At 45.3% G+C, this 10000-nt stretch overlaps 1 protein-coding gene across 2 annotated transcripts in view; it reads left to right on the top strand.

Annotated features, from left to right (window-relative positions):
• Positions 1-10000, top strand: part of LOC124010547 (mediator of RNA polymerase II transcription subunit 13-like) — a 159635-nt gene that overhangs the window by 116181 nt on the left and 33454 nt on the right. For both annotated transcript variants that reach the window (XM_046323117.1, XM_046323107.1), the window contains exons 11-14: positions 6433-6463; positions 7445-7566; positions 8397-8487; positions 9480-9691. In XM_046323117.1, the coding sequence (XP_046179073.1) occupies positions 6433-6463; positions 7445-7566; positions 8397-8487; positions 9480-9691 (456 nt within the window). The remainder of the gene's footprint in view (positions 1-6432; positions 6464-7444; positions 7567-8396; positions 8488-9479; positions 9692-10000) is intronic.

Raw genomic sequence — 10000 nt, 5'->3', positions numbered from 1 at the left:
CTGACTGCCATGTCACTGGTGCTACACTGTGGGGCACAATATGAACACCACACTGACTGCCATGTCACTGGTGCTACACTGTGGGGCACAATATGAACACCACACTGACTGCCATGTCACTGGTGCTACACTGTGGGGCACAATATGAACACCACACTGACTGCCATGTCACTGGTGCTACACTGTGCACAATATGAACACCACACTGACTGCCATGTCACTGGTGCTACACTGTGGGGCACAATATGAACACCACACTGACTGCCATGTCACTGGTGCTACACTGTGGGGCACAATATGAACACCACACTGACTGCCATGTCACTGGTGCTACACTGTGGGGCACAATATGAACACCACACTGACTGCCATGTCACTGGTGCTACTGTGGGGCACAATATGAACACCACACTGACTGCCATGTCAGTAGTGCTTCCGCGTTCGCATTATTTGGCGAGCATTAGAGAGAGAGAGAGAGAGAGAGAGAGAGAGAGAGAGAGAGAGAGAGAGAGAGAAAATATATATATTCCCTCAGCCCCTTGTGTTTGTTCATATTTGCTCGCACAGTATGTGTCTGCCTGCCATGTGCACAGAGGCCCCATCATAAGAGGCCCTATCACAGAGAGATATTGACAAAGTGTAGTGGCATTAGGGCTCCCTCCCAGGCGGCCATAGCATTTCTCCCATACACTGGGACTCTTGTCTGGAAATCTCATTAGTACAGAGTCGTTCGTTCCCCTCGTCTCTTTATTCTCTCTGCATTTTTTGAAGTGTGCCAAAAATAAACGTGCTCTCCACTGAGACTGAGAGCAGCCCAGCTCTCAGGGGCTGGAGGCACCTGTGTACTTTCTACAGTACTTTCTCTGATGTTATTTACTTTGTGTTTATTGTATTCTTTTCTTTGCAGTTTCATATAGACTATCTGCTATTGCCTTTTATCCATTATCGATATAATTGTATTGTTTGATCAGCTGTATCCTATTGGTTTGGTTTCTTTGCATTTGTTTTGTGCACAATATTGATCTCTCTCTTTGTCTGTGTTTCTCTCTCTGTCTCTCTGTCTATCTCTCTGTGTTTCTCTCTGTCTGTCTCTCTCCCTCTATCTGTATCTCTCTTTGTTTCTCTCTCTCTGTCTGTCTCTCTCTATCTCTCTGTGTTTCTCTCTCTGTCTCTCTCCCTCTATCTGTATCTCTCTTTGTTTCTCTCTCTCTGTCTGTCTCTCTCTATCTCTCTGTGTTTCTCTCTCTGTCTCTCTCCCTCTATCTGTATCTCTCTTTGTTTCTCTCTCTCTGTCTGTCTCTCTCTATCTCTCTGTGTTTCTCTCTCTGTCTCTCTCCCTCTATCTGTATCTCTCTTTGTTTCTCTCTCTCTGTCTGTCTCTCTCTATCTCTCTGTGTTTCTCTCTCTGTCTCTCTCCCTCTATCTACATCTCTCTGTGTTTCTCTCTTTGCCTCTCTCCCTCTATCTGTATCTCTCTTTGTTTCTCTCTCTCTCTGTCTGTCTCTCTCTATCTCTCTGTGTTTCTCTCTCTGTCTCTCTCCCTCTATCTGTATCTCTCTTTGTTTCTCTCTCTCTGTCTGTCTCTCTCTATCTCTCTGTGTTTCTCTCTCTGTCTCTCTCCCTCTATCTGTATCTCTCTTTGTTTCTCTCTCTCTGTCTGTCTCTCTCTATCTCTCTGTGTTTCTCTCTCTGTCTCTCTCCCTCTATCTGTATATCTCTGTGTTTCTCTCTCTGTCTCTCTCCCTCTATCTGTATCTCTCTTTGTTTCTCTCTCTCTGTCTGTCTCTCTCTATCTCTCTGTGTTTCTCTCTCTGTCTCTCTCCCTCTATCTGTATCTCTCTGTGTTTCTCTCTCTGTCGCTCTCCCTCTATCTGTATCTCTCTGTGGTTCTCTCTCTGTCTCTCTCCCTCTATCTGTATCTCTCTGTGTTTCTCTCTCTGTCTCTCTCCTTCTATCTACATCTCTCTGTGTTTCTCTCTCTCCCTCTATCTGTATCTCTCTGTGTTTCTCTCTCTGTCTCTGTCTGTCTCTCTATATCTCTCTTTGTTTCTTTCTCTGTCTCTCTCCCTCTATCTGTATCTCTCTTTGTTTTTCTCTCTCTCTCTCTCTCTCTCTGTCTGTCTGTCTGTCTGTCTGTCTGTCTGTCTGTCTGTCTGTCTGTCTGTCTGTCTGTCTCTCTCTCTCTATCTCTCTTTCTCTCTTTCTCTCTTTCTCTCCCTGTCTCTCCCTGTCTCTCTCCCTCTCTCTATCTACATCTCTCTGTGTTTATCTCTCTGTCTCTCTCCCTCTATCTGTATCTCTCTGTGTTTCTCTCTCTCTGTCTCTCTCCCTCTCTCTATCTACATCTCTCTGTGTTTATCTCTATGTCTCTCTCCCTCTATCTGTATCTCTCTGTGTTTCTCTCTCTCTGTCTCTCTCCCTCTCTCTATCTACATCTCTCGGTGTTTCTCTCTCTGTCTCTCTCCCTCTATCTGTATCTCTCTCTGTCTCTCTCTCTATCTCTGTTTCTCTATCTGTCTGTCTGTCTGTCTGTCTGTCTGTCTGTCTGTCTGTCTGTCTGTCTGTCTGTCTGTCTGTCTGTCTGTCTGTCTGTCTGTCTCTCTGTCTGTCTCTCTGTCTGTCTCTATCTCTCTTTGTTTCTCTCTCTCTCTATCTCTCTTTGTTTCTCTCTGTCTGTCTCTTCTCTATCTCTCTCTCTTTCTGTCTGTCTGTCTGTCTGTCTGTCTGTCTGTCTGTCTGTCTGTCTGTCTGTCTGTCTGTCTGTCTGTCTGTCTGTCTGTCTGTCTGTCTGTCTGTCTGTCTCTGTTTGTTTCTCTCTGTCTGTCTGTCTCTCTCTATCTCTCTGTCTGTTTCTCTCTCTCTCTCTATCTCTCTTTGTTTTTCTGTCTGTCTGTCTGTCTGTCTGTCTGTCTGTCTGTCTGTCTGTCTGTCTGTCTCTCTTTGTTTCTGTCTCACTCTTTGTTTATCTTTCTCTCTCTGTCTCTCTCTTTCTCTCTCTCTCTTCTCACTCTCTCTCTCTCTCTCTTCCTCTCTTTGTTTCTGTCTGTCTGTCTCTCTCTCTATCTCTCTTTGTTTCTGTCTGTCTGTCTGTCTGTCTGTCTGTCTGTCTGTCTGTCTGTCTGTCTGTTGTTTCTGTCTGTCTGTCTGTCTGTCTGTCTCACTCTTTGTTTTTCTTTCTCTCTCTGTCTCTCTCTCTCTTCCTCTCTTTGTTTCTCTCGCTCTGTCTGTCTCTATCTCGCTTTGTTTATCTGTCTGTCTGTCTCTATCTCTCTGTGTCTGTCTGTCTGTCTGTCTCTCTCTTTGTTTCTCTCTCTCTGTCTGTCTGTCTCTCTATCGCTCTTTGTTTCTGTCTCTCTCTGTGTTTCTCTCTGTCTCTCTCTGTGTTTCTCTCTGTCTCTCTCTCTCTGTGTTTCTCTCTGTCTCCCTCTCTTTGTGTTTCTCTCTGTCTCTCTCTCTCTTTGTGTTTCTCTCTGTCTCTCTCTCTTTGTGTTTCTCTCTGTCTCTCTCTCTCTGTGTTTCTCTCTGTCTCTCTCTCTCTGTGTTTCTCTCTGTCTCTCTCTCTTTGTGTTTCTCTCTGTCTCTCTCTGTGTTTCTCTCTGTCTCTCTCTCTCTGTGTTTCTCTCTGTCTCGCTCTTTGTGTTTCTCTCTGTCTCTCTCTTTGTGTTTCTCTCTGTCTCTCTCTCTCTCTGTGTTTCTCTCTGTCTCTCTCTCTCTGTGTTTCTCTCTGTCTCTCTCTCTTTGTGTTTCTCTCTGTCTCTCTCTCTCTGTGTTTCCCTGTCTCTCTCTCTCTGTGTTTCTCTCTGTCTGTGTTTCTCTCTGTCTCTCTCTCTTTGTGTTTCTCTCTGTCTCTCTCTCTTTGTGTTTCTCTCTGTCTCTCTCTCTTTGTGTTTCTCTCTGTCTCTCTCTCTCTGTGTTTCTCTCTGTCTCTCTCTCTCTTTGTGTTTCTCTCTGTCTCTCTCTCTTTGTGTTTCTCTCTGTCTCTCTCTGTGTTTCTCTCTGTCTCTCTCTGTGTTTCTCTCTGTTTCTCTCTCTCTCTGTGTTTCTCTCTGTCTCTCTCTGTGTTTATCTCTGTCTCTCTCTCTCTGTGTTTCTCTCTGTCTCTCTCTGTGTTTCTCTCTGTCTCTCTCTCTCTGTGTTTCTCTCTGTCTCTCTCTCTCTCTGTTTCTCTCTGTCTCTCTCTCTCTCTGTTTCTTTCTGTCTCTCTCTCTTTGTGTTTCTCTCTGTCTCTCTCTCTCTCTGTTTCTCTCTGTCTCTCTCTCTGTGTTTTCTCTGTCTCTCTCTCTTTGTGTTTCTCTCTGTCTCTTTGTGTTTCTCTCTGTCTCTCTCTCTCTGTGTTTCTCTCTCTCTGTCTCTCTCTGTGTTTCTCTCTCTCTGTCTCTCTGTGTTTCTCTCCTGTCTCTCTTCTTTCTCTCTGTCTCTCTCTGTGTTTCTCGCTGTCTCTCTCTCTTCTTCTTTTTCTCTCTCTCTCTCTCTCTCTCTCTCTCTCTCTCTCTCTCTCTCTCTCTCTCTCTCTCTCTCTCTCTCTCTCTGTGTTTCTCTCTGTCCCTCTCTGTGTTTCTCTCTGTCTCTCTCTGTGTTTCTCTTTGTCCCTCTCTGTGTTTCTCTCTGTCTCTCTCTGTGTTTCTCTCTGTCTCTCTCTCTCTGTGTTTCTCTCTGTCTCTCTCTCTTTGTGTTTCTCTCTGTCTCTCTCTCTCTTTGTGTTTCTCTCTGTCTCTCGCTCTTTGTGTTTCTCTCTGTCTCTCTCTTTGTGTTTCTCTCTGTCTCTCTCTCTCTCTGTGTTTCTCTCTGTCTCTCTCTCTCTGTGTTTCTCTCTGTCTCTCTCTCTTTGTGTTTCTCTCTGTCTCTCTCTCTCTGTGTTTCCCTGTCTCTCTCTCTCTGTGTTTCTCTCTGTCTCTCTCTCTCTGTGTTTCTCTCTGTCTCTCTCTCTTTGTGTTTCTCTCTGTCTCTCTCTCTTTGTGTTTCTCTCTGTCTCTCTCTCTTTGTGTTTCTCTCTGTCTCTCTCTCTCTGTGTTTCTCTCTGTCTCTCTCTCTCTTTGTGTTTCTCTCTGTCTCTCTCTCTTTGTGTTTCTCTCTGTCTCTCTCTGTGTTTCTCTCTGTCTCTCTCTGTGTTTCTCTCTGTTTCTCTCTCTCTCTGTGTTTCTCTCTGTCTCTCTCTGTGTTTATCTCTGTCTCTCTCTCTCTGTGTTTCTCTCTGTCTCTCTCTGTGTTTCTCTCTGTCTCTCTCTCTCTGTGTTTCTCTCTGTCTCTCTCTCTCTCTGTTTCTCTCTGTCTCTCTCTCTCTCTGTTTCTTTCTGTCTCTCTCTCTTTGTGTTTCTCTCTGTCTCTCTCTCTCTCTGTTTCTCTCTGTCTCTCTCTCTGTGTTTTCTCTGTCTCTCTCTCTTTGTGTTTCTCTCTGTCTCTTTGTGTTTCTCTCTGTCTCTCTCTCTCTCTGTGTTTCTCTCTCTCTGTCTCTCTCTGTGTTTCTCTCTCTCTGTCTCTCTGTGTTTCTCTCCGTCTCTTTCTCTCTCTCTGTCTCTCTCTGTGTTTCTCGCTGTCTCTCTCTCTTTGTTTCTTTCTCTCTCTCTCTCTCTCTCTCTCTCTCTCTCTCTCTCTCTCTCTCTCTCTCTCTCTCTCTCTCTGTGTTTCTCTCTGTCCCTCTCTGTGTTTCTCTCTGTCTCTCTCTGTGTTTCTCTTTGTCCCTCTCTGTGTTTCTCTCTGTCTCTCTCTGTGTTTCTCTCTGTCTCTCTCTGTGTTTCTCTCTGTCTCTCTCTGTGTTTCTCTCTGTATCTCTGTGTGTTTCTCTCTGTCTCTCTCTCTCTCTGTTTCTCTCTCTCTCTTTGTTTTTCTCTCTGTCTCTCTCTCTCTTTGTTTTTCTCTCTGTCTCTCTCTCTCTTTCTTTTTCTCTCTGTCTCTCTCTCTCTCTTTGTTTTTCTCTCTGTCTCTCTCTCTCTTTGTTTTTCTCTCTGTCTCTCTCTCTTTCTTTCTCTCTCTGTCTCTCTCTCTCTTTGTTTTTCTCTCTGTCTCTCTCTCTCTGTTTGTTTTTCTCTCTGTCTCTCTCTGTGTTTGTTTTTCTCTCTGTCTCTCTCTCTTTGTTTTTCTCTCTGTCTCTCTCTCTCTTTGTTTTTCTCTCTCTCTCTCTCTCTCTGTTTGTTTTTCTCTCTGTCTCTCTCTCTCTCTCTGTTTGTTTTTCTCTCTGTCTCTCTCTCTCTTTGTTTTTCTCTCTGTCTCTCTCTCTCTTTGTTTTTCTCTCTGTATCTCTCTCTCTTTGTTTTTCTCTCTGTCTCTCTCTCTCTCTCTCTCTCTCTCTCTCTCTCTCTCTCTCTCTTTGTTTTTCTCTCTGTCTCTCTCTCTCTCTCTTTGTTTTCTCTATGTCTCTCTCTGTGTTTCTCTCTCTCTCTCTGTTTGTTTTTCTCTCTGTCTCTCTCTCTCTCTTTGTTTTTCTCTCTCTCGCAGGGGGAGGATGGAGCAGCAGGTCCATCAGATGGTAAGGATCCTGTCTGTCTCTGCTGTACTGTGCAACTCTAGGCTCTGTTAGATGACAGGGACATGGCTGTCATTACCTGGGTCAATTACCTGAGTGACAGCAGTAGCAGCCTTTAGTTTGACTTACTGGGGGAGGACAGGTAATGTAATTACATGCACAAGCACAAAACACCACATCTGTCATTTTAGTCCCGTCCGAATCTGCCACGTCGGTATTTATTACTTGGCGGGAAGGCTATTATTCCAGCCCCAAGAACCTATTGTTTTTCTGCAAACTCCCAGGTCCTCAGATAAAGCCTATGCAATTCCTCATCCCTGTGTTTTGAGGGAGTTGACAGAGTTGAACAGGTGCTGCACCCAGTTTGGGTAACAACATGGAAACAAATAGATGCTTAACACAAAGTGCTGCACGTAGCCTACAGATGAACGGTCTGGTTTGTCACATAACTTCCATAGTGCCTTTTTCTCTTGTGAAAGATTCAGCGGATGATGTTGTGCAAATTCATTTATAAATTACAGTGCATGGTTCTAATTGATATTTTTAAAAATTCAACGGAAAGCCAAACTATCTGTAGAGAAGTTGAATACTAGTCCTGAGCTTATGGTAGCCTTGGATGATGGGGTGAAGCCATACTGTAGCTTACCACCTGTCTGTCATAGGCTTCTCTCAGCAACAGTAAATGCAATAAGTGAGTCTCAGCCAGAATAGTGTGGGGTATCCATAGCTCATACTGCATATCAATCTTAATGACCGTCTTATCTAGATCCCTCAGGCATGTAGGTGCATTACTACGTTTCATTGACTTGATTCAGAGCGTTCTCACATGTTTACTGTTGAATGCAGCCTCAGGAATAGGGCCTCTTGTAAGACTGACAGCCTCTGATGTTGAGGCATACAGTATATGGGAGTTTTAGAGAGCCTGAGCTAGAGGTGGGTTATTTACCTAGCCCTGGTGTTTGTTGTTCCTCTACCCCCGTCCAGACGCAGCACGGGAAGCAGCAAACGCACGCACTGCGTCCACTAGCCTAATCCACGAGACCGACCTGGCCGTGTCCATCAACGACCTTGACAACCTCTTCAACTCCGATGAGGACGAGCTCACGGTCAGTATGGTGTCTGTGTGTGTGTGTGTGTGTGTGTGTGTGTGTGTGTGTGTGTGTGTGTGTGTGTGTGTGTGTGTGTGTGTGTGTGTGTGTGTGTGTGTGTGTGTGTGTGTGTGTGTGTGTGTGTGTGTGTGTGTGTGTGTGTCGAGTGTGTCGAGTGTGTCGAGTGTGTCGAGTGTGTCGAGTGTGACGAGCATGAACCCGCGGTCAGTGGGACCTGCCAGCACTACAGCCTGGCCGCTGCACTAAACCACAATGAATATCCCATTAGCTACAGTACCGCTTGGCAAGTGTTTGTGTGTGTGTGTTGGTGAGACAGAATGTTGCATACGTGCAGTACCTCAACGGCTGTGGTTAACACGTCATCCTACAACACATTGCAGTGTAAAAGTCTGTTTACACAGGCAGACCAATTCTGATCTGTTGTCCAATTATTGGCAAAAGATTTGATCTGATTGGTCAAAAGACCAATTAGTGACAAAAATATCAAAATTGGGTTGCCTGTGTAAACGCAGCCATAGTGGCTTAGATTCAGAAAATATTTTCCCAGCCCCAAAGATGGATATGGTGGCTTCCAAAGTGCTCTGTTCTGACTCTGGCCCCCACAGAACAGAGTAGTCACAGTCCAACCCCTTCTGTGCTCTGCTCTCTCTGGTGACTAGATGGCTGGGTACCAATCGTGCAACAATACACTGAGAAGTGCAATGTCACCGCTGGGTTACAGCCTGCCAACAGGGTTCCCCAACCCATCATTGCAGGGGCTTTTTGTGTTTTTGTGAATAAACTTGTATGTGTTGAATCTTATTATTGCCATGTGTTATATTCAACAGCCTGGTTCCAGACGTGCGGTGAATGGAACAGATAATACATTTGGCACCAAGGAACCAAAGCCAGCCCCTCTGGACCCAGTCTCCTGCATCAGTAAGGCTGCTTCTCACTGCTTTAGACAGAGCTATGGGTGTAAAGGACTCACCATCCATGATATCAGAATCATAGTTTTAACCATGTTTTGAGGCTATACAGTGTTTGTAAAACATTGGCATGAAACAAGCTTATATTTTGGGTTCTGATGGGAGTACGACAGTTGAATCCAGCTCATGAGGCATTTCTAAGTTATATTCAGTGTGTATATATCATTCATTTATACGTCCAAAAATGGATGTAGCAATCACAGATTGCTGCTTAAAAGGCCTAAGGATGATACAGTGAAAATGTGCTCGAGGCAACTCAAACCCATGCAGAAACTCATCATATAACACTTGGAAAGCACACGTTGTTCATACTCATTCATTCACGAATGAAGCATGAAGCTTCTTCAGTCATTCGTCTCAGCACACGTTTGCATTCCAGGATCTTTATGTATCAGGCATCTCAGTAGGAGTGCCGATCTAATATCAGGTCCTCATGTTCATAATAATCCAATCAGTGGAGGCTGCTGAGGTGAGGATGGCTCATAATAATGAAGGCAAAATGTATCCTAGATCAGCACTCCTACTCTGAGAAAGGTGATACATACAGCCCCAAAAATATGTTGTTTACCTATGCTGCTCCCCCTTGTGGTGATAACAGTTGTACAACAGTCACTGGCTGGCTGAGTGGCCCTGCTCTACTCCAAACAGACAGCTCTGTGCCCTGGGGCAGGGACAAGTGCCTCATTATCTACCTCTCTATGTGACCAGTCTATAGCTTTGTATGTGAAACAAGGTGCTTGTTGCCTCAGCACTTAGACTGTTGAGCCTCGACTGCCTTTTGAGACTTCAGATCTTCCGTTGTTGTTGTCACTGAATGGGAACCTGGATTTATCTCCAGTTTCTCACGGCCTCTCTCTTCTGCCCCTCTCTCTATCTCTCTCCCCATCTCTCTCTTTCCCCATCTCGCTCTCGCTCCACTTACCGCCCGTCTCTCTCCTACAGGCTCGGCAGACCTGCACCAGATGTTCCCCACTCCCCCCAGCCTGGAGCAGCACATCATGGGCTACTCCCCCATGAACATGGGCAGTAAGGAATACGGCAGCATCGAGGCTGGACAGGGCATGACCAACCTGGACGGTGCCTCGTCCCTTGGGAGACACTTCAAGATTGAAGTGGAAGAGGGCTACTGCAGCCCCAAGCCACAGGAAATCAAGGTGGGTTTTTGGGCCCTAAATTGAAACTTGATCCCCTATTTGACCATGCTGAGGAGTCATGGATAATTCCTCTGCATGGCCTAACTGTCTTTGCCCTAACTGTCTTTGCCCTAACCGTCTTTGCCCTAACTGTCTTTGCCCTAACTGTCTTTGCCCTAACTGTCTTTGCCCTAACTGTCTTTGCCCTAACTGTCTTTGCCCTAACTGTGCAGTTTACATAAAGATGAATGTCAAATGAAAAAAGAAATGGAAGTCATATCAGTGTAGCAGCCATTGGACTAGTTGGTGTACATATCGGACATGGTCTCA

The sequence above is a fragment of the Oncorhynchus gorbuscha genome, linkage group LG02, assembly GCF_021184085.1.
Source record: "Oncorhynchus gorbuscha isolate QuinsamMale2020 ecotype Even-year linkage group LG02, OgorEven_v1.0, whole genome shotgun sequence".
In the NCBI taxonomy this organism is placed as follows: Eukaryota; Metazoa; Chordata; class Actinopteri; order Salmoniformes; family Salmonidae; genus Oncorhynchus; species Oncorhynchus gorbuscha.
Note: the sequence above shows the minus strand (reverse complement) of the source record. Positions and strands in the feature narration are given on the sequence as shown.